This window comes from Balaenoptera borealis (genome assembly GCF_965194805.1).
Source record: "Balaenoptera borealis genome assembly, chromosome: 11".
NCBI lineage: Eukaryota > Metazoa > Chordata > Mammalia > Artiodactyla > Balaenopteridae > Balaenoptera > Balaenoptera borealis.
In genome coordinates, this window is record NC_138868.1 from 70,784,386 (window position 1) to 70,809,606 (window position 25,221).

Below are 25,221 nucleotides of genomic sequence, written 5' to 3' on the forward strand. Positions count from 1 at the left end.
GGCATCTGAGGAATAATTAGCCAGACAGAGTGGTGGGAATGAGTCATGGTAAGGTAATATAATGTACAGAGACTAGAGATAAAAAGTCAGGGAGACTGGTAGAACTGTATAACAACAAAGAGCTACTGTTCATTGGGTGTTTACTACATGCCTTGCACTCTGCCGAATACTTTACATACATTAGTGTCTACATCCTTATACCGTGTGTGGGGGGTAGGTATTATTATCCCCATTTCACAGAAAAAGAAATGAAATCTTTAAGTTTTTAAGTAATTTGCCCAAGATCACATAGCTCGTAAGTAATTTGCCCAAGATCACATAGCTTGATAACTCCAAATGCATGATATTAGCTGTCATTATATCCCGTGGTTCTGTTTCTTCTGTTTTCTTCACTGGCTCCTCACCCTTCTTCCTCTATTCATCCTCCAAATTGGCCTTGGCCCTCTGCTTCTCTTGCTGTGTACTTTCCCTTAAAGGATTGAGATAACGTCAGGTTATCTCTTCTGGATCGTAGAATAGCTTCCAAGTTGGGCACTTCTCAGACCAGATATGCTTGCTTTTTTTTTTTTTTTAAACATCTTTATTGGAGTATAATTGCTTTACAATGGTGTGTTAGTTTCTGCTTTATAATAAAGTGAATCAGTTATACATATACATATGTTCCCATATCTCTTCCCTCTTGAATCTCCCTCCCTCCCACCCTCCCTATCCCACCCCTCTAGGTGGTCACAAAGCACCGACCTGATCTCCCTGTGCTATGCGGCTGCTTCCCACTAGCTATCTATTTTACGTTTGGCAGTGTATATATGTCCATGCCACTCTCTCACCCTGTCACATCTTACCCCTCCCCCTCCCCATATCCTCAAGTCCATTCTCTAGTAGGTCTGTGTCTTTATTCCCATCTTGCCACTAGGTTCTTTCTTTACGTAAGCTTTCCTTGTAGAACATGTGCTCAATTTCCCATAGGAAGTCAGAACTCTTCACATTCCATGGCTTCCTTAATCTGGCTCACCCACTTTGTTTCCCTGTAGTGACTTACACAAAGCCTCCATTATAGCTAGAGTAGCTTATTCTCATCTGTGTGTGTGATGCTCATTTCTCATGTTCTTTCTTATTTCCAGGCCTTTGCACATGCTTTTCCTTCTGCCTAAAAATCCCCTTTCCCTACTTCACATGGCCATGCCATATTAATGTTTCAAGTCTCTCCACATAAATTTTACATGTTATACGAAATCTTCCCTGATTTTCCTCTGTTAATAGTCCCTCCTCGAAGCCATCATAGCATCCTTTACTTAGCACCTATCATACCACAATATTAAAATTACCTGTTTCTTGTCAGCTACCCATCCCCTTACCAGTAGGCTCCCTGAGGGCAGTTATGGTCCTAGTTTACCATTGTACCTCAGCACTTCCTATAGTGCCTGAATATAGGAAGCACTGAAAAAATCTTCTGTTGGATGAGTGAATGAACAAATGAATGAGTGAATGATGAATGAATCAACCTATTATATGTCCTCCACCTTTCCTTTACTTTACTAGAGTAAAGACATACCCTTTTCTTTATTAAATCCTACCAGTCCCTTAAGGGACTAGATTAAATTTTATTTCCTCCATGAATTCATCTCCCATTACTCTAGGGCCCATTTAGTTCTCCTTTCTTTGACTTTCTTTAGCACTTAGTTATAACAATTTAGCACTACGTTTAGAATTGTCTTCTTTTATTTTTTTAATTGTTTAGTATGGGTATGTTTTGTCTCATCAGTCATAGACTTCTTGAGGGAAGAAGTGGACTATGTTTTATACTTTTTCTTCATATAGAGTTTGGTATAGGGTAGGGCTCAATGAATACTTGTGGATTTTTGGGACTCACCTGTAGTCTAAGAAGCATGAATAAGTTTTCATGAAAATCCTTTCTAATATCATTAAAAAGATCACCGAAGCCTTGTCTTATCTCATTTTCTGGATGATCTCAATCCCAATAATTGTTGACATTCATTGATTCAGAAAACATTTGAGTTCCTATCAGAAAACATTTGAGTTCCTACTTGGTGCAATATAATTTAACACATAATTATACCATATCTATATTATTTACTATTTTTTCGTACATGTTACTTTAGCCTACTCAATTTTATTGTATTTTCCATAAAGGCAGAGTCACTTTTTGATATTTGATTACCTCCGGAGCACTTAGCACGTATATACATATATAATATATATGTCTAAAGATTTGTTAATGGGCTAGCATAAAATGGAATGCCATTGATGTATAGCCTTCAATGTGATCTTATTAAAAGAGCGTTTATTCATATATATTTTATGTAAGATTTTACTTCATATAGGAAGGTTATTTTAATTGAAATGTCATTGACATAAAATATGTTGGTTTCAGGTGTGCCTCATAGTGATTTAACATTTGCATATATTATGAAATGATCACAATAGTCTAGTAACCATCTGTCCCATATAAAGTTATTTCAGTATTATTGACCATATTCCGTATGCTGTTTAGTACATCCCATTGCTTATTTATTTTATACCTGGGGGTTTGTACCTCTTAATCCCCTTCACTTATTTCACCCATCCACCCTTACGCCCTCCCCTCTGGCAACCATCAGTTTGTTCTGTGTATCCTTGAGTCTGTTTTGTTTTGTTTTTTAGATTCCACGCATAAATGAGATTATATGGTATTTGTCCTTCTCAGTCTGACTTATTTCACTTAGCATAATAGCCTCTAGATCCATCCACTAGATCCACTTGTTGTCCCAAATAGCAAGATTTCATTTTTTTAAAATTATGGCTGAGTAATATTCCATTGTATATATACACCACATCTTCTTTATCTATTTGTCTATTGATGGACACTTAGGTTGTTTCTGTATCTTGGCTATTGAGTTAGTGTTTGTGTTTTCTTTAGGTAAATACCCAGATGTGAAATTGCTGGATCATATGACAGTTCTGTTTTTAATTTTTTGAGGAACCTCCATATTTTTTTCCTTAGAGGCTGTACCAATTTATATTCCCACCAGTAGTGCACGAACATTGCTTTTCTCCACATCCTCACCAATACCTGTTATTTTCTATCTTTTTTATGATAGCCTTTCTAACAGGTGTTAACAGATGATCACATTGTGGTTTTGATTTGCATTTCCTTGATGATTAGTGATGTTGAGCATCTTTTCATGTCTTTTAGTCATCTGTATGTCTATTGACATCCACATATTTTAATCAGTTTTTTTTTTTGATGTTGAGTTGTATCAGTTCTTTATATATTTTGGATAACCCCTTATCAGATGTATCATTTGCAAATATCTTCTCCCATTTGTTAAGCTGCCTTTTCATTTTGTTTATAGTTTCCTTCCCTGTGCAAAAGCTTCTTAGTTTGATGTAAGCACACTTGTTTATTTTTGCTTTTGTTTCCCTTGCCTGAGGAGACAGATCCAAAAAATATATTACTAAGACCAGTGTCAACGAGTATACTGCCTATGTTTCCTTCTAGGAGTTCTTTGGTTTCAGGTCTTACATTTAAATCTTTAATCCATTCTGTGTTTATTTTGTGCATGGTGTGAGAGTAGTCCAGTTTGATTCTTTTGCATGTAGCTGTCCAGTTTTCCCAACACAATTTATTGAAGATGCTGTCTTTTTCCCATTGTATATTCTTGCCTCCTTTGTTGTAGATTAATGACCATATAAGTGTGGATTTATTTCTGGGCTCTCTAGTCTGTTCCATTGATCAATGTACTATTTTTTTTTGCCAGTGCCATACTATTTTGATTACAGTAGCTTTGTAGTATAGTCTAAAGTCAGGGAGCATGATATATCCAGCTTTGTTCTCAATTCTCAAGATTTTTTTTGGTTATTCAAGGTCTTTTGCATTTCTGAACAAATTTTAGAATTATTTCTGCTACTGCTGGGAAAAATACGGTTGGTATTTTGAAAGGGATTGCATTGAATCTGTAGATTGCCTTGGGGAATAGGGTCATTTTAACAATATTAATTCTTCCAACTTATGAGCATAGTATATCTTTCCATTTGTTTCAGTCATCTTCAATTTCTTTCATCAATGTCTTATAGTTTTCCAGGTATACCTGGTCTTTCACCTCCTTAGGTCGATTTATTCCTAGGTATTTTATTTTTTTAATGTGATTGTAAATGAGAATGTTTTCTTAATTTCTCTTTCTGATAGTTCATTATTAGTGTATAGGAATGCAAAGGATTTCTGTATATTAATTTTGTATCCTGAAACTTATTGAATTCATTTATTACATCTAATAGTTTTTTGGTGGCATCTTGAGGGTTTTCTATATATTGTTTCGTGTCATCTACAAACAGTGACAGTTTTACTTCTTCCTTTCCAATTTGAAATCCTTTTATTTCTTTTTCTTGTCTCATTACTGTGGCTAAGACTTCCAGTACTATGTTAAATAAGTGGCAAGAGTGGGTATCCTTGTCTTGGTCCTGATCTTAAAAGAATTGCTTTCAGCTTTTCACTGTTGCGTATGATGTTAACTGTGGGTTTGTGATATGGGGCCTCTATTATGTTGAGGTATGTTCCCTCTATGCCCACTTTCTGGAGAGCTTTTATCATAAATGGATGTTGAATTTTGTCAAAGCTTTATCTGTATCTATTGTGATGATCACATGACTTTTATTCTTCAATTTGTTACTGTGGTGTATCAAATTGATTGATTTGCAGATATTGACCATCCATGCATCCCTGGGATAAATCCCACTTCATCATGGTGTATGATCTTTTTAAAGTGTTGTTTTGCTAGATTTGCTGGTATTTTGTTGAGGACTTTTGCATCTGTGTTCAACAGTGATATTGGCCTGTGGGGTGTGTGTGTGTGTGTGTGTGTGTGTGTGTGTGTATGTATATGTATGTGTGGTGTCTTTGTCTGGTTTCAGCATCAATCTGATGCTGGCCTCACAGAATGAGTTCAGAAGCATTCCTTCCCCCTCAATATTTTGGAATAGTTTGAAAAGGATCAGCATTAACTCTTCTTTAAATGTTTGGTAGAATTCACCTGTGAAGTTGTCTGATCCTTAACTTTTATTTGTTGGGAGTTTTTTGGTTACTGATTCAATTTCATGACTGGTAATAAGTCTGTTCATATTTTCTACTTCTTGATTCAGTTTTGGAAGATTGTACATTTCTAAAAATTTATCCATTTCCTCTCAGTTGTCCATTTTATTGGTGTATAATTGCTCATAATAATCTCTTATGATCCTTGGTATTTCTGTGGTGTCAGTTGTAATTTCTACATTTTCATTTCTGATTTTATTTATTTGGGCTGTATTTCTTTTTCTTCTTTATGAGTCTCGCTAAAGATTTATCAATTTTTTATCTTTTAAAAGGAGCAGCTCTTAGTGTCATTAATTTTTTCTATTTTTTTTAGCTTCTAATTCATCTATTTATGCTCTGATCTTATGATTTCTTTCCTTCTGCTAAGTGTGGGTTTTGTTTATTCTTCTTTTTCTAGTTTCTTTAGGTGCAAGGTTAGATTGTTTGAGATATGTATTGTTTCCTGAGGTAGGCTGGTATCACTATAAACTTCTCTCTTGGAACTGCTTTTGCTTCGTTCCCATAGATTTCGAATTGTTGTGTTTCCATTTTCATTTGTCTCCAGATATTTGTATTTTCTCTTTATTTCTTCAGTGACCAATTTGTTGTTTAATAGCATGGTTTTGTTTTTTTTTTTTTTACAGTTTTCCGTTTAGTTATTTCTAGTCTTATAGTATTGTAGTCAAAAAAGATGCTTGATATAATTTCAATTTTCTTAAATGTATTGAGACTTATTTCTGGCCTAGCATGTGATCTATTCTAGAGAATTTTCCATGTGCACTTGAAAAGAATGTGTATTCTGCTGGTTTTGGATGAAATGTTTTGTATGTATCTATTAATTCTAACTGCTCTAGTGTGTCATTTACGGGCAGTATTTCCTTATTGATTTTCTGTCTGGATGATGAGTCCATTGATGTAAGTAGGTTGTTATAGTCCCCTACTATTATTGTATTACTTTCACTTTCTCCTTTTATATTAATATTTGCTTATGTATTTAGGTGCTCCCATGTTGGGTACATATATATTTACAATTGTTATATCTTTTTCTTGAATTGATCACTTTATCATTATGCTATGTCCTTCTTTGTCTCGTTATAGTCTTCATTTTAAAGTCTATTTTGTCTGATAGGAGTATTGCTACCCCAACTTTCTTTTCATTTCCATTTGCATAGAATACCTTTTTCCATCCCCTCACTTTCAGTCTGTGTGTGTCTTTAGATCGAAATGTGTCTCTTGTAGGCAGCATATATATGGGTCTTGTTTTTTAATCTGTTCAGCCACTCTGTGTCTTTTGATTGGAGTGTTTGGGCCACTTATATTTAAAGTAATTATTAATAAGTATGTGCTTACTGCCATCTTGTTCATTGTTTTCATGGGGCCTGTGGCGCCTGAGGCTGTTTCCAGACCTCTGATAGGTGGGGCCATGTCCTGGCACAGCTGGATGTGCAGCCCATGAAGTCCTGGGACTGGTGCCAACCAGCTGGTGGGCAGGTAACCCCTGGCACTAAGAGGCTAGAGGGAGGTCTCCAAAATGGTGCTTGCCAGTGCTGGTGTCCATGTGGTAGAATGAGCTCCCAAGAATGGCTGCCACCTGTATCACCATCCCCAGGGGAGTCCTAGTTGCCTCCTGCCTCTCCAGGAGGCTCTCCAAGATTAGCAAGTTTATCTGACCCCGGATCCTTTCAAACTCTGCCTCTGTGCTGAGACTTGGAGCATGAGAAATTTTGTGTGTTTTCTTGAAGAGCAGAGTCTCTGTTCCCTACAGCCCTCTGGCTTAACATAAGTCCTGCTGGTGTTCAAAGCCAAACATCCTAGGGGCTCATTTTCCTAGTACAGGACCCCCAGTCTGGGGGGCCTGATGTGGGGCTCAGACCCCTTGTTCCCTGGGGAGGACCTCTGCAATTATGATATTCCTCCAGTTTGAAAGTTGCTGATCCAAGAATGTGGGTCCTGACTATACCGTGTCTCCACCCCTTCTACCCGTCTCGTTGTGGTTCTTTCTTTATAACTTTAGTCATGGAAAATCTTCTCTGCTAGTCTTCAGGTTGTTCTCATAGGTAGTTGCTCTATAAGTAGTTGTAATTTTGGTGTGCCCCTGGGACAAGTTGAGTTCAGGGTCTTCCTACTATGCCATCTTGAACACATTCCCCTCATAGGAAGTTGACTTTATAATTGCTCTCCATTTTTTATATATGAAGATTTGGAATTGACTTTGATAATTGAAATAGTCAAGCCACTGCCCAAAGAGAAAAATCTTGTGTCTATTGAATAATAAAAAAGAGTTCAATATGACTCTTGGCTCTTTAAGCCTTTATAATCTATTGTCACTTATTTAGCACTTATCTGTTTAAAGATTTAATAAAGAAAACTCATATCTGTTATATGTTAAAATCCCATAATTAGATAGTTAATTCTCTCTGAAATAACTAAAATTAATAAGTAAACATACAATTAAATAATTTGTGCTGAAACTTTACCTCAGGCAATAAGAAACATAATATTTACATCATTATTTTTAGATCTTCTAAAATATGTAGTATTTGTATAATATTAAAATAACAATTATTTTTTCCTTCCTAGACAAGTGGAATTACTGATATAAAAGTTGGTCATTTCTGAATAACTAGAGCTTTGAGAACTTTTCTGCTTAATTAATTGTGAAACTCCCTGATTATTTACACTTAGGGGAAAAAAAGGTTGAAACATGACACCCACCCAGTGGTAGGACCTACCCAGGTAGGAACAGCAGCCCTGCACTCAGTTCTTACCTATTGCATACCTGGGGCTGTGGCCACCCCCATTTTCCTCTGGAGAATTTACTGTTGGGACTATCCACCTGTTATGTAAGTTTTCCTCCGGTTTCAGTGAGATACTTAGAATAGGAACAGTATTAGCAAGAGGTTTTTTTGTGCAAAAACTTGACTGTATGGAGAAAAGTGAGGGGTTTAATCTTTATTCTGCTCCTGGGTAAATAATGAAGAATCAATTTTATCATGATAGTTTTTTTGTGATTCTGTATTTATTTAGACCTATATTTGTATTTGTTAAATTTTCTTTTATTTAATGAAGGTGTCATCAAGTTAGATTTAATCAGAACTCAGAATTTATGGTAATTTTTAAGACTAATTTGCCTTTCACTATCCATAAAGTTTGCTAAATAAAATAACAGCATAAAAAATTTGTACCCTCATAAGCATCTAAGACATCCATTTACATACTAAAAATTAATATAGTAACCTTAAATTAACATGATTAAAGCCAGTCCTTTTGTAGAAGTACTTTGTTAGCCTAATTACTATTGTAGAATACACATGAATTTAAGAGAAAAAGTGCACATACAAAGTACTATCATTCAGACAGTTCAGCAACTCAACTGGCCTCGAGCCAGTGAGTTCAAGTAAACAGGCACCAGCAGGTTTTTCCATTTCAAGAAAAAAAGTCGATTAAAACTATGAAACCTTAAAATGTGGGGGGAAAAACACAAGAAATTGAGATAATGGGCCTGTAAAAGAACCCACCAGCAGTACAGAGGTAAAGTTTAATCAATGCACGATAACCATCTAGTGGAGGATATATTTCTGAAATCCCTAGAAAAGTATTTAGGAACAGAATAAAATGAGAGAGCCCGAAAATGTTGTCCAGGAAACTGGAAAACGCTTTTAAATACAAATCGTGTAAATACATTACCTGTGTAATTCTTTCAGGTCATGCTCACAACATATTTAATTTTGGTACATTTAGAAAATTCTGGGTTTTTAAAAAAATCATTACTATCATTCTTAATTACTTTAAACCAACACTGGGCCAAAGAGTCACAGATGAAATCTAATTTTATAGAAAATTTTTGAATAAACTTGTAACAGAGCAGCAGACCATCAAGAATTATATATTTTGACTAGTAGATGTCTTTTTAGGAGTAAAATTTTGAATCTTTTCCAAGATCTTTTTCAAACAGATCTGTGCATATGAGTATTCTCCTTATGAGGGCAAATTTTATAAGATCTGCCTCCTTTATGTTTATCACAAATCTGCTCTAATTTTAGAATAAACAATCCTTTCTCTTTTAAAGCAGATTATCGACTGGTCTTTTATATGCACCAGTGTATCTCAAATGAGCAAAGTTGAGATATACTAAAGGCAAGGGCCTAACAAGCAGAGAAATACCTTGAATGGCCCTTCTTTCCCAAAGGGCATCTTGGTCAATAGACATATAAGTATATAACCCTTGCTGTATTGTTTTGAGGACGCTTGATCTCCTGGAGCACTTTATTTTTTCATTCAAAAGTAAGATCTTTCTAAAATTCATAAACTTCTATAATACATTAGGCAGTAAACAAAAATTTTAATAAACAGACTTTGCCTGTGAAGCAAAAAATAAAACAAATAGGTAAACATTTTAAATGCCTCATATATATTTCTATACTTATCAATGTTGATACTAATATGATAGTATATGAATAATTTTAAATGTGCAATTAGTCAAAAATTTTTGAATGACTTTATGGCATGGCAGCCCATATGAAATGGCACTCAAAGCCTTAAATTTAGAAACTTAAAAATGAAAGTTCTAAGCCATAATCAACTATAGTCTTATGAGCTTTTAAACATAGACATTTGTAGCTTCAAAAGATATTTTACTCATGTTATGCTTTTTGTGCTAAAATATTATCCTTCTGAAAGCAGAGAGCTATTGTTTAATTAGCAACTAAATAATTCATAGGTATTCGAATCATAACACTATAAAGGACTACATGGGGTCATTTAAAGCATTTTCATTAGTTTTTATGTGAGTATATATCCTGTTTTTTAAAATTTTGTGAGAAGAAAAGTTTAGACTCTCCCTAAGAAACTTCTTACAGCATTTAATTAAAACAGCATCAGGAATCTTTCTTCTTGCTCTAAACCTCTCATTTTGTGATTTAAATATGTTGCTTATTCTTTTATGAAGACATTAAAATTGGGTTGCCCATACCAGAGAGTAAAACTTTATCATGAAGCTACATTGCTCAAGACTGTGTGGTATTGGCACGGTCTCAACCAGGATCTAATGATCTTGGTATAGAATGGTCCAGAATCATATCCCAGTCTACATGGATTTAGTATATAATTTGTTGCATCACCCAACAGTGGGGAATTGATGTGTGATTTTCTGTAATGACACGTATTGTTTTAATCAGAAAAAAATCTTTTAAAATTGAAAGCTATGTTAATTCTGGTTCCATTATTAATCAGCACTAGAAGGCATACCCTATAAACACAAAAACTCCTTTATCTAGCCAATTTGTTCTAGCTGCAGAGAACAGTAATGCATGGGGTGAGCGTTTTCTGTACTGGAGCGTGGGTAGTAGTGTGTGTACCCCTTTTACTGTGATGTGTTCAGTGGCAGCTGTCCCTGAGGACCTGTGTTGTGAGAAGGTGGGGGTGAGAAGAGGCATTTAGGAGGCACACAGGAGTAGAGCTACATCACTTGACTCAAATTAAAGGGTCTTTCCAACGTGTGTCCAAATGCACAGAAAACATATGTCACTTGTAAGTAACAATTTTTTCAATGATAGTTTATTTTATTCTCTAGAGTATGAACTTCACTAACAGGGAAAACTCAAGGCATACATCTATTAACAAACTGGAATATGAGAATGAAAGGCTCCGAAATGACCTTGCAAAACTTCATGCCAGTGGAAAATCAGCATGGGCTAACCAAAATACCTACGAAGAAACAGGAAGGTATGCCTATCAGAGCCAAAAAAATAAGGGAAAAAATGAAGATTGGTATGCTGACACCATTACATAAGGACATAAATGTACAAACATTTAAGTGACATTATTTTTAAACAATTCAAATTATAATTTTATATACTTTCTCTTCAGTTGTTTAAAATTTATTTTATGGTGATAATTCAATAGTCTAGATATACTGTTTTATATGAAATTCTGTGTTGCCAATAGCTTTCAAAGTATAACAGTGAAATGGGTAGAGTGTTAAAATGAATTTTCGTCACTTCAGACCCTTCTTAGAACCTGATGTGGCATACAAAATATACCAATAAGTAATCTTATATTTTACATCAAAATATAGGAAGATATCACGTCTGACTTAACTTCAAATATATATACACTTTATATTGACACTCCAGCAGTGGTGAAAAACTGTGGTCATTTCATAGGAAAGAATCTATGGATGTGTAAGAGAGGTCTTTTCTGTATGAAAAGAAAAGTGTGGAAAATCAATATCTGCTGCCCTCATTATCCCCAGGCTCTTTAAAATGTCTTAGTTCAAAATTTAAGTAAATACATCAGCCATAAAATTGGCTAATTTCTTCAACTTTAGTAAAATATTTATGGAGTCAGAACTGTCTCTGGAGTTCTTTCACCATTTCCCCATACTTGGAAAATGCTCAGCAAGACAAACAAGTTTCTTTTCTACAGGATTTCTCAAAGCCATTAATATTGCTAATTACATTGTGAGTTTCCAGGAACAGGTATGATGTGCAACATTCCCCAAACTTATTTGATTTATTAACATTCCATGGTGCTGAGAAACGGTAAATTAATAAGTCCAGACCCAACTTCAATACAACTTTTGCTTTGAAGCTCATAATACTTAGCATGAAAACTTTACATATTGTTTTCATAAAATATAATTAATATTTGCAACTTTGGGCAATTCACTTAACCTTTGTTTGCCCGTCTGACAAATACAGATAATAGTTATAGGGGTTTTCTGAGGATTATAGGAGAAAACATAGTTCCATGTAAAATATATAGTCCCCTAAATGTTAGCCATTATTATTGATGTTATTATTACTAACAAAATTGTTAGTATTTATAATAATGTTAATACTGCTCCAACAACTCACAGTACCTAAAAAGTATATTTTGGTGGATAAACAAATGGCTGAATCTTGACATTTCCTCAAAAGGTAGTCCTGTTGGGGAGGAGTGATGCCAGGCTCATCTTTGTAACTGAGGGGTCCAGTTCTACAGGTAGATAAATCCATAAATCCAGGGGCTGTACTAAAAATGTCTGCTCAGCATTCTTGCGGATGTAGTACGATTCTCTCCCACTTCCACCGCCCCAGCCCTGTATGTATTAGAGGGATATATTCTAACCTGATGTAAGAAACAGAAAGCATTCAGAAGTGCTAAAGTAATAACTCCTCTTCAGGTGGTTAGGGAAGGGAATGAGGGAAGACTGGCCGCTACCCACAAAAAGCACTGTGCGTGGGGTGCTGTGATGGGGTGGGAGCAGCAGCACAAAAGCGGTGTGGGGGGGATGAAAGCGGGCGCTGCGCCACACCAGGGGCCAGCTCTCTGGTGAGCGTGCCCACATTGACCGGCCAGTATAACTGAAAATCTGTCCAAAGGGGCCTAATCTGTTTGTTTGTTTCTTTGTTTATTTATGGCTGTGTTGGGTCTTCGTTTCTGTGCGAGGGCTTTCTCTAGTTGCGGCGAGCGGGGACCACTCTTCATCGCGGTGCACGGGCCTCTCACTATCGCGGCCTCTCTTGTTGGGAGCACAGGCTCCAGACGCGCAGGCTCAGTAATTGTGGCTCACGGGCCCAGTTGCTCCGCGGCATGTGGGATCTTCCCAGACCAGGGCTCGAACCCGTGTCCCCTGCATTGGCAGGCAGATTCTCAACCACGGCGCCACCAGGGAAGCCCCAAAGGGGCCTAATCTTCATGTGAGGGTAAGAATGTATTTTCTAATATAGAATGAACTCTTTACAAAGTGCTTCCCCTAGTCTATGGATTCATTTCTCCATGGGTCAACTCACCACCCGATGTGTATAGGTTCTCATTGTAGGAGAAAGCAGGCCCCTATATTACAAAGGGTCTTCCAGTGTATCTTCGTCACTGGTCTGTGTTGAGCGCCCATTAGATGCACAACATTGTTTCCTATTCTTGCTTGTTGGGAATAACTTTGAAAGCCTTGGATGAAGGTACTAGGTGTTGTTATTTAAACAAAAAGACAGCCACTCTGCTTTTTACTATTTTTAAAGAGTGTTTTTATTGTTTGGATTGCTCCCTTTTCTCTTTGCCAGGCAGTAGGGAATGTGTTAAACATGCCTAAGGAAAACAAGACAGTAGGGGACACAGAGAGCAGCGTAAGAGGTAAAATGCCCAGCAGGAGACTATCTTAATAAGCAGTTTGGGCGACTATTCCTGCTGCAAAGCCTTGTGTCCTGCCAGTCTGATTTGTTGAAAGTTTCATTAAATTTGTTTTAATGGCTTGTCTGATTTCAGTGTTCTCCAGTGACCTGATTTTTTTAAGAAACAGCATTTCAAATGTTCTGAATAAATTATTACCATGTAAAACCCACTATAGGGAAAGAGTTGTTGAGAGGCAAGGACACTGTGTACTCACCAGTGGAGAACTGTAAAGCACATACCTATTAATTTTAGCAAGCGAAAAAGGCAGTGTGCTTTCCTTCCCTCACAGCACGGCTCAGTGAAGTCAAATAGTGAAAGCTGTATGTATTGATTAGGCAGAAAATAATTTAAAAAAATACATAGTCATATTTACATATCAATGGCTAATGCAATAAGGTCATGTTAAGTTATTTTAGAAAGGAAAAAGCTTTTAGGTAAAGGTATATAAAGATAACGTTCCACAAAATTTTTAAGTCTGTAGTCTAATTTTTAGCCACTTCTTGCTTTTACCTGAGGAAGATTTGTATACTGTATTATTAAAATAATCTTCTATCCACTTGGAGGTAACTCAGTTTTTGTTGTTGTTTTTCACTCCTGTTAGAAATGATAAGAAAACTTTTCATGCTCATCCACTTAAAATGTGAAGCATTTTAGGATATTCCAAAGGATTTACTTTCCAATAAGAAAGTTATTCAGCACTTTAAAAAAATTAATGAATGAGATGAAATTGGTGAGGATGTATTAAATGTTTTAAAAGTTAGAGTTTTGAAGTTTAAGGATCATTTACATTCCCACTTAGAGTAGTGGTATCCAGAGCTATTAATATACAACTAATTTTAATGGCAAATTAGTTTTATAATAAATGGAGTTTTATCTCTATATGCGATTCATACTTAAAACTGCATATACGGCTTTAAAACTTATATCATGTACCGGAAAGATTTTGGTAATCACAAGCAAATCTAGTCAATAAATTAAAAGTTTCTAATACTAAAAACCCACAAAGTCAGGTTTGTCTTAATCACTCTACAGGATCCCTTGTCAAGGAATGAATAGCTGGTTAGAAGCAAAAAAGTAAGTTGAGTAAATTTTGGCACCATGGTGTTGCTTAATCAGGAGAAAAACACAGCAGGTGAAGGAGTTCTAGGCCAGGAAATAATGAGTAGTTCATAGAATAAGGGAGCGTTATGTGGAGTGTTAGAAGGCGAGGCTGGAAGCAGGTAAGTTAGCATAGTTTGTGCAGGGATCCTATTCCATGCTGAGGATATTATGCGACAACCCAGGGAGGGTTATAAAATTAATGGAGGGCCAGGATTGGATGTACAGTCGGACAACTCTGTAAACTGTGCAGAGGTGACTGAGGTCTCAAGCCGACTCAAGTTGGGTAGAGTTCTGCTTCCCAACAAAGCAGCCAGGTCCTGCACTCCTGGCAAAGTACGCAGAGGCCTTAGAATGGGGCCTGCGGAAAAGCTAATTGAACAGACCGGCTTGTGAGAGTGTATTAAAAGCCTTCTGAAATAATTTTTAAGATAGCTTTTAAATTGATATTCTTAGCGTGTTTTGCAAGGTGGTTTTATGAAGTATTTGAATAGCTGTATTCTAGAAGAACAACTTAGATATAAAGATGATTTAAAGCAAAAGTACTTTACTTCATAATGCAGTCTTTCCTTTCAATTTCTACATTTTATTGATCTTACAATAAAGAGAATATTCATATATAAATTTTAGTAGTTAAGACCATAAAATTGTATCTATACATCCAAAGCCAAATGGATAATTGAGATAATTATTTAGATAATTTAAGACAAATAGTACTTTCCCTGAATTCTCTGTATAATTGAGATTATAGAGAGACGTATATTTCTTGAACCACTTCTATAATTATCTTATTTTTCCCCCACTGTGCTTTGAAGTATAGATGGTAGCCTCGCTCAAATTGAAAGGTTCAGCTGAAGATTGTATGCAGATGTACTAGGCAATTGTTGTAATTCTATTTGAATCGTGGGATGTTTCATTTTATTGTGCACATCATAAACCATGTTATTTCTGTTTAATTTGCTGTTCTGTTTCCATGGTAATTATGGTTTGGAAGAATGGATTTTTAAAAAAAGATCTATTTCAAGATAAGTAAAAATGTAAAGCATGTTGTGTTTGTTTTTATGTACTAATTTACAGATGCCTCACTTACCTTTTATTGCTATTTGTATGCATAGCTTTGAAAATGTTTGCATAATAAAAAACAAGTTTATATAGATAGTCTTTGGATAAGAACAGAGGAAAAGAATGTAACCTTTCTGAACTGTATGAAGTTAAAATATGAAGACTTTGAAAACAGTTAATCAATACCTGTGGAGAATTTGAATTATCAGTAAAAATAAATAAATAATTTTAAATTCAAGGGGTTTTTATGTTTTCATGGTCTTTGATGATTTTGATTAAATTTAAACCCCATTTTCATGAATTAAGGTTCAGAAAAAAATATTTATTTAGCTCCAAACAGCCCCTACTGTTAGGACCTTTTTGTGTAAAATTTTAGGGTAAGTTGGTTTGTTTCTTTGTTTTATTATTCATTTGTTTCATCAGTATACCAAAATTTAAAATCTCACTGGTATTTTATTCAGTCTCATCTTCTACCCCATATCTTAGCACAAACAGCAAATTCTATACTGCGCCTTTCATCAAATTGTGGAGTTCAATTCTCGTAACAACCTTTTTTTTATAAATGAAAAAATTAAAGTCACAGAAAGATATAGTCACCTGCTCAAGGTCATACAACTAAGGGTGGAGGAGTTCAGGAGATGATGTAAATTGAAAACATACTATAAATTATTAAGCTCCTTAGAAATTAGAATTATTATTATACAGAGACTTATTTTAGCATAAAAAAAAAAAATAATTCTGCTAAGAAAGCCAGTGAGGTTAAGTGAAATAGAGAATAAAAAAAAAGAGTGTCTATTTAGAACTGTCAAGGGCAGCCGTGTTAACTGTTTTGAAATTTTTCTCAAACTGGTTTAATATTATTTAATTAAATGGCCAAGAGATAAAACAGTAAAACACAGAAAGGGAAGCAACGTAGGCAATAAGAATGGCAGAATATTTTTTAACAATTACAAAAGTTTTCTGCTTCATTATTAATTATTCTAAGTCTTTTAAGTGGAATAGAAATTATCAGCAAAATTATTTTCCAAGAAATACCCAGATAACAAGCCCAAACGTTTTGTTGTGTTTTCCTTGCAGTTAGGTATCAGAGAAATTTAAATCCTTAGCCCCATAAATAAGCAGGTGTCCTTGGTAGCAATAACGACAACCAGTCCTTCTCTTTCAGATTTAGCCACGATCGTGAGCCAAACAAAAGTGCAACACCTTCGTTGCCACCTTTGCCATTTGAAACCAAAGAAATGACAAGTCCTTTGGTTAGTGATGATGAAGTATTCCCAATGGTGAGTTGCTGATTATTGGTTATTGCTTTTTCCTTTATAGGGTGATTACTCTTACACTGATACTGGTATACTGATGTGTACATAGTGGTTAAAAAAAAAAACATTGCTCCTTGAATAGGACTCCATGATGGGTCTTGTGAGTCATTTGGCCATGACTACCTATAGAAGGAAAGAATCCATAATGTTTCATGAAGTATTTCACCTCTAGAACAGGCCAGAATTACTGGTGACTCTTTTTTTAAAAAAATGCAAGTCACCTCTGCACATTCTAAGACCCCTCAAAGATCTGTATATTTGAAAGAGCTACAAGTGATTTTTTTGTGCCTGTTTTTTTTTAAAAAAAAACTCTTTTATTGACTCTGACATACATACAGAAACATGTGCAAATCAGAATTGGACAGCTTGATGAATTATTGAAAAGGGAGCACAGCAGTGTAACTACCACCCAAGTAATAAAAGGAGCATTTCATCATCCATATTGTTGGCTGTAGTTTATCCATTTTTGTTTCTCTATAGTATTACATTGTATATAAATACTGTATATAATGATACTGTTATATAATGATACTGATACAATTTATCCATTCTACTCTTGACAGATATTTGAATTATTGCTGTTTTGGGCGATTACAAATACTGTTGCTAAAAACATTCTTGCAAGTGTCCTTTGGTGCACATGTGTACATATTTCCATTGGATCTATATCTAAGAGTGGAATTGCTAGGTTACAGAATATGCATAAGGTCAGCTTTAGCAGGTACTGTCAAGCTGTTTTCCTAACTAACTGTTTGAGTCAGTTCATATCCCTACAAGTAGTGTGTGAGTATTCTCCTTTTCTATATTCTTTCTAACAGTTGGTGTTATTGGTTTTAATTTTAGCTTTTATGGTCACTGTGTAGCAACATCTTATTGTGATTTTAATTCTTGTTTCCTGGTGACTAATGACGTGAGCACCTTTTCATAAATTTATTGGCTATTTTGATATCCTCCTTTGTAAAGTGTCTGTTTGATTTTCTTGCCTAATTTTCTATTGGATTCTCTTTATTCTTCTTGATTTATAGGAGTTCTTGGTCTATTCTAGATATAAGCCCTTTGTTGATTATATGTATTGCAAGTATCTTCTCCCACTCCTGCTTGCCTCTTCCCTTAATGGAATGTTTTGATGACCAGAAGTTCCTAATTTTAATACATTCATACTTATGAATCTTTTCCTTTATGCTTAATATTTTTGGTGTCCTATTTAAAGCTTTTGCCTGTCCCAAAGTTATAAAAAATATTATCCTATGTTATCTTCTGGAAGCTTTGACTCTTTATTTTTTACTTAAGTATACACCTGGAATTAATTTTTGCATATAGTGCAAGGTATGACCTCAGTCCCTTTTCGCATGGAAATATTCAATTGAATTTATACATGTTTTCCAGTTCTGTAGATTCTTTGGATTTTCTATATTCAGAATCAAAATAATGATAGTTAGACTTCCTACTTTCAAATCTTTATACCTTTCTTTTCTTCTTCTTGCCTTATTGTACACTAGGACCTCTAGTGAATGTTCAGTAGTAAAAGTGGTATTGCCAGCATCTTTCTCGTATTTTCAGTTGCAAAGGGAAAGCATTCAATATGTCATCATTGTAAGTAATATTTGCTATATATATTTTGTAGGTTCCTTTTAAAAGATTAAGAAAGTTCCTTTTATTCCTAGGTTGCTAAATTTGTTTTCACGAGTTGATATTGAATTTATCAAATGCTTTTTCCACTGCTATTGAAATGACCATATAATTTCTCCTTTGCTCTGTTAATGTGGTGTTTTTTTCTTGACGTTAGATTGTTAACCCAACTTTGAATTCTTAGAATAAACCACACTTGATTGCTGGCTTTGGTCTGTTCATATTGGTTTAGAATTTTTGCTTTATGTTCATGAGAGGAATTAGTCTGTAATGTTTCTTTGTTGTCTTTGTCAAGCATTGGTATCAGATTATGCAGACCTCATAAAACAGGTGGGAAGGGTTTTAAATTTCATATTCCTCTGTTCTTTGTTTTCCTTGACTCTCTGTGTTGGTTTCTCTGCATAAGATAAAAGAGCCACCTCTCCCAGCCTTGAGGAAGTGGCCTCATGTAGGTTAATTTCAGTTTTATTATTATTCTGTTCTTGGATTTTCATTTGATTTTTCTTTTTAGTTTCCAGTTCTTTGCTGAAATTTTCTACCTTGTGATTTGATTTACTGAACATAATAATCACAGATTTTTAAAAGATATGTAGGTTTTTCACCTCAGAAACTAGTAGTACTCTTAGCAGTTACCTTTGCTTATATTCAAAGTGTATTATGTAATTTTTCAGTGCCTCTCCATGATATACTACTATTGGATACAAATTATAAAAATAAACAATAACAAAAAAAACCCCAGAAAATGTTTAAACTGGTTAGGCATCCCATGAGTACTTTTCTGCTTTTCTGGAATCTATCACCTTCTTTGGGAGAGACTGGTAGTAAGATTTAAGCTATTGTGGAAGAAGAAGACTTAAATCCATTAACTTTGGATGTTTTAGAGATCTCTAAAGCCCTGAAATGCTCTTTTGTTTCATCTCAACATAAAAAAATGCTCTTTTGTTTCATCTCAACATAAAATGCCAAAATTATTTGAACAGAATAAAATTCCATAACAGTAAAGTAAAGTAAATAAACTTCCTCATTTAAGCTAAGGGAACATCTAAGAGGACTTAGCAAATTTTGATCAACAAAAGTTTGATCTTTAAGGACTCCAAAGTAAGCACATACTCCAGTCCAGGAAGAGAAAAAAAAAGGGATAAATTGCTAAATGCTTCATTGTTCTAATAGCAGATGATTTTAGGATTTTAGGATGATTTGTCTCTGCTCAAATATCACCTCATCAGAAACACCTGCGCAGCTACCCTACAGTAGCACCTCCCTTGTAGACTCCCTGTCCCGTCCTCCTACTTTTTGTTTTTCCATAGCACTTTACCATATTTGGTTTGTTTGCCTCCCTCTTCTAGAACTTAAGCTCCATTAAAGTAGGATTTTTTTTTTTCAATTTTTGTTTACTGTTTTAACCCCAACACCTAAAACAGTGCCTGGCACTAGCAGGCACAAAAAGCATTCAAGAGTATCTGTTGTATAACTTAACACTGGGTTTCTTTCCACCTCTAAAATTCTACATTATTCCTTTGAGGAGTTCATAACTACAGAGTCAACCAGGAAAGAAAATTCTCTACTGTTGTAGGTCTGGGCACAGGGAACTTAAGATGTGATGGTGGCCCTAGAGTTTCCTGAAAGACGTAGCCCAACCCACCGTTCTGGGTCCAGTGATTTCCATCCACTGCTGAATTTTTACTTCTACATCAATAGTGTTCCTACTCAGACCACCAGTGACATCCTAGTTGTTAATTAAATACACAGTTTAAAGAACTCATCTTCCTTAATCCTTTTCTCTTGATACTCTTATGTTCTCTGACTTCTAAGATGCTATTCTCCACTGATTCCCCTACTGCCTTTCTGGTTACTCTTTCCCAGTCTGCTTCCAAGCTTCTCCCTACTATACCTGTCCCTTAAATACTAGAGTTCATCATTCACTCAGTCACTGATAAAATAAACATGTATTAAGCACACACTGTATGGCAGGTTCTGTTCTAAACACATCTTTGATGAGACAGACAAGTCTATAGACTGATGAAAAAAAGAGGAGAACTCCGTCAATGGGTGAATGGATAAACAAAGAGTGGTATGTATACATGGTGTGATACTATTCAGTCATAAAAAGGAGTAAAGTACTGATATATGCTATAATGTGGATGAACCCAGATAATATTATGCTACGTGAAGGAAGCCAGACACAAAAGGTCATATATGATTCCATTTATACAGAATGCCCAGAATAGGTAAATACATCGAAACAGAATGAAGGTTGGTGGTTACCAGGAGTAAAGGGGGAGGGAGGATTAGGGAGCAGTGGCTTAATGGGTATAGAGTTTCCTTTTGGGATGATGAAAATATTTTGGAACCAGATAGAGGTGTGGTTTTAGTACATTGTGAATGTGCTAAATCCACTGAATTGTTCATTTTAAAATGGTTAATCTTATTTTATGTGCATTTTATCTCAAAAAAGAGGGAACAGTTAATGACTAGAAACAAATGAACAAATAAGAAAATATCAAAAAGTTATAAATGCTATAAAAAATGATGAAAAGAAAGCAGACGATGTGATAGGAAGTGATGAGAGTGTGGGGGATGACTTTAGGTTGAGTGGCCAGGAAAATGATTACTGAGGAGGGGACATTTAGGATGAGACCTAAGTAACAAAAAAAGATCCAGCCTTGCAAAGATCTGGAAGTAGAGAGCTTCGGGCAGAGGGAACCACTGGTACAAATCTGTATGGCAGGAAGAAGTTTGGTAAGTTTGAGAAGCAGAAAAGGGGAATGGGGTGGTCTGGAGCTTAGAAGGACAGAGAGAGAATGTAATGAAATGGGGACAGAGAAGTAGGCAGGGGAAGTCCAGGTATGTAGAGACTGTAGGCCATGGGAAGGAATCTGGATTTTATTTTAAAGCAATGGGAAGCCATGGGAAAGTTGCAAGTGGGGGAGTATATGATCTGTTTAAAAATTTTTAAGAGATCCATTTGACTGCCAAATAAAGAATAAATTATAAATTATAGATGGGCAAAGGTAGAAGTGGGGAGAACAATTGTCAGGCTATTTCAGTAGTCGAAGCAAGGGATGATGATGCTGGCTTGGGAATGGTGGAGGTGGAACCACATGTTAGATCCAAGAAACGTTTTGGAGAGATCAGACTTGACAGTGGATTGGCTATGGGAGCGAGGGAAAGAGAGGACTCAAAGATGACTCCTAGGATCTCAGCCTGAGCCTCAGGTAGATGCTCGTACCACTCTCTGACATGGAAGACTAGGAAGGAGCCAGGGTTAGAGGAGAAAATCATGATTTCTAGGTTAGACATTTAAATTTAAAGTGTTTATTAAACATTCAAATGGAGATATTAAATAAGCAATAGATATGTGAACCTGGTAATCAAGGAAGAGATCAGAGCTGGAAATAAAATATGGGAGTAATCAGCATAAGGCTGATACTTAAATCTATCAGACTGATTGATAATACTTAAAAGAGTATAAATGGCAAAGTTGTCCCAAGACAAAGCCTTAGACCATAACATTTAGTGGTCCAATGGGAATCTTCAAGGAGAGGAGGAATGTTTGATGGTGAAAGAGGTGGGGTGGGACCCAGGGAGGGATGAGGTTCATTTGTACAAGCAAAGTCATTAAGCAGGTAAGAAGGAATAGAATCCACAGTGTAGGTAGAAGGAAGACTCTGAAACAGAGTATGGCCTAAAATATGGCTCCAGGTGCAGGTGGTGTGGAGAGATGAAGGAGTTCCCACCTGAGAAAGAGGCAAGGCCACAATGCCATGAGTGAGAAAGTGAACGTACTAGGGAAGTGCAGTAGAATGGCCAGGCAGTGCTAACTAACCATTTGAATTTGCGGTCATGAATTTCAAGTGAAACCAGTCTGTACGGTAATGTAATTTCTCCTCCATCCACCTGTCCAGCATTCAGTTTCTCAGGTACAGGCATGGTGCAGGCAGTTTAATTAGGCCTGGGTTTTACCAAATACCTAGGATAGAGCCAGGATATAGGGAGGGACAAGTTGCTGAATGGTTTTCATAATGGATATGGAATATGAGCAGAGTTAGAAAAGAATGGATGATATGAGAAAGTGGGAATACTAGACTAAGTCAGATGGAAGGATAATAGGTGGGTTGCATAAAATCTTTATTAGTAAGTAATGCAGTTATCACTGATGATAATGTCAAGAATATGACCATGGGAGTGGGTGCCTGAAATGAAGTGTTCCCCTACGTTTTCCTCTAGGAGTTTTATAGTATCTGGTCCTACATTTAGGTCTTTAAACCATTTTGAGTTTATTTTTGTATATGGTGTTAGAGAATCTTCTAATTTCATTCTTTTACCTGTAGCTGTCCACTTTTCCCAGCACCACTTATTGAAGAGATGGTCTTTTCTCCATCGTATATTATTGCCTCCTTTGTCATAGATTAATTGACCATAAGTGCATGGGTTTATTTCTGGGCTTTCTGTCCTGTTCCATTGATTTATGTGTCTGTTTTTGTGCTAGTACCATACTGTTTTAATTACAGTAGCTTTGTAGTACAGTTTGAAGTCAGGGATTCTGACTCCTCCAGCTCCGTTCTTCTTTCTCAAGATTGTTTTGGCTATTTGGGGACAGATTTAAAAATCCTTTGTTCTAGTTCTGTGAAAAATGCCACTAGTAATTTGATAGGGATTGCATTGAATCTGTAGATTGCCATGGGTAGTACGGTCATTTTTAACAATATTGATTCTTCCAATCCAAGAACATGGTATATCTTTCCATCTGTTTGTGTGGTCTTCAATTTCTTTCATTAGTGTCTTACAGCTTTTGGAGTACAGGTCTTTTGCATCCTTAGGTAGGTTTATTCCTAGGTATTTTATTCTTTTTGATGCGATGGTAAATGGAATTGTTTCCTTAATTTTCTTTCTGATATTTTCTTGTTAGTGTATAGAAACGCAACAGATTTCTGTATATTAATTTTGTATCCTACAACTTTACCGAATTCATTGATGAGCTCCAGTAGTTTTCTGGTAGCGTCTTTAGGACTTTCTATGTATAGCATCATGTCATCTGCAAACAGTGACAGTTTTACTTCTTTCCAATTTGGATTCCTTTTATTTATTTTTCTTCTCTGATTGGTGGCTAGAACTTCTAAAAGTATGTCGAATACAAGTGGCAAGAGTGAACATCCTTGTCTTTTTCCTGATCTTAGAGGGAATGATTTCAGCTTTTCACCATTGAGTATGATGTTAGCTGGGGGTTTGTCTATATGGCCTTTATTTATATTGAGGTATGTTCCCTCTATGCCCACTTTCTGGAGAGTTTTTATCATAAATGAATGTTGAATTTTATTAAAAGCTTTTTCTGCATCTATTGAGATGATCATATGGTTTTTCTCCTTCAATTTCTTAATATAGTGTATCACATTGATTGATTTGCATATATTAAAGAATCCTTGCATCCCTGGGGTAAATCCTACTTGATCATGGTGTATGATCCTTTTAATGTGTTGTTGGATTCTGTTTCCTAGTATTTTGTTGAGAATTTTTGCTTCTATGTTCATCAGTGATATTGGTCTTTAATTTTCTTTTTTTGGTGATATCTTTGTCTGGTTTTGGTATCAGGGTGATACCAGGCCTCACAGAATGAGTTCAGAAGTGTTCCTTCCTCTGCAGTTGTTTGGAATAGTTTCAGAAGGATAGGTCTTAACTCTTCTCTAAACGTTTGATAGAATTCACCTGTGAAGCCATTTGGTCCTGGATTTTGTTTGTTGGAAGTTTAAAAATTACTGATTTAATTTCAGTACTGGTAATTGGTCTGTTCATATTTTCTATTTCTCAGTGTTGGGAGACTGTATCAATACCTTTCTAAGAATTTGTCCATTTCTAGTTTGTCCATTTTATTGGTACATAGTTGCTCATAGTAGTCTCTTATGATCCTTTGTATTTCTGTGGTGTTGGTTGCATTGTAACTTCTGCTTTTTCATTTCTAAGATTTGGGTCCTCTCTTTTTTCTTGATGAGTCTGGCTAAAAAAAATGTATCAATTTTATTTATCTTTTCAAAGAACCAGCTTGTAATTTCATTGATCTTTTCTATTTTTTTTTAGTCTCTATTTCATTTATTTCTGCTTTGATCTTTATGATTTCTTTCCTTCAACTAACTTTTTGCTTTGTTTGTTCTTCTTTCTCTAGTTGCTTTAGGTGTAAGGTTAGGTTGTTTATTTGAGATCTTTCTTGTTTCCTGAGGTAGGATTGTATTGCTATAAACTTCCCTCTTAGAACTGCTTTTGCTGCATCCCAGAGGTGTTGGATCACTGTGCTTTCATTTTCATTTGTCTCTAGGTATTTTTTTATTTCCTCTTTGATTTCTTTGGTGATCCATTGGTTGTTCAGTAGCATATTGTTTAGCCTCCACATGTTTGTGTTTTTTGCAATTTTTTTTCTTGTAGTTGATTTCTAGTCTTATAATGTTGTGATCAGAAAAGATGTGTGATATGATTTCAATTTTCTAAAATTTACCAAGGCTTGTTTTGTGGCCTAGCATGTGATCTATCCTGGAGAATGTTCCATGTGCACTTGAAGAGAATGTGTATTCTGCTCCTTTGGGTGGAATGCTCTATAAATATCAATTAAGTCCATTTGGTCTAATGTGGTATTTAAGACCTGTGTTTCCTTATTGATTTTGTCTGGATGATCTGTCCACTGATGTAAGCGGGGTGTTAAAGTCCCCCACTATTAGTGTATTACTGTCGATTTCTTTTATGTTTGTTAACATCTGCCTTATATATTGAGGTGCTCCTACGTTGGGTGCATATATATTGACAATTGTTACATCTTCTTCTTGGATTGATCCTTTGATCATTATGTAGTGTCCATCTTTGTCTCTTTAACAGCCTTTATTTTAAAGTCTATTTTGTCTGATATAAGTACTGCAA

The 25,221-nt window shown here is 35.5% G+C and overlaps 1 protein-coding gene across 7 annotated transcripts in view; it reads left to right on the forward strand.

Moving 5' to 3' along the window:
- The window catches only part of DEUP1 (deuterosome assembly protein 1), a 230,290-nt gene that overhangs the window by 198,355 nt on the left and 6,714 nt on the right, over positions 1 to 25,221 (forward strand). For all 7 annotated transcript variants that reach the window (XM_082340465.1, XM_082340466.1, XM_082340464.1 and 4 more), the window contains 2 exons: positions 10,638 to 10,789; positions 16,542 to 16,656. In XM_082340465.1, coding sequence (XP_082196591.1) covers positions 10,638 to 10,789; positions 16,542 to 16,656 — 267 coding nt within the window. The remainder of the gene's footprint in view (positions 1 to 10,637; positions 10,790 to 16,541; positions 16,657 to 25,221) is intronic.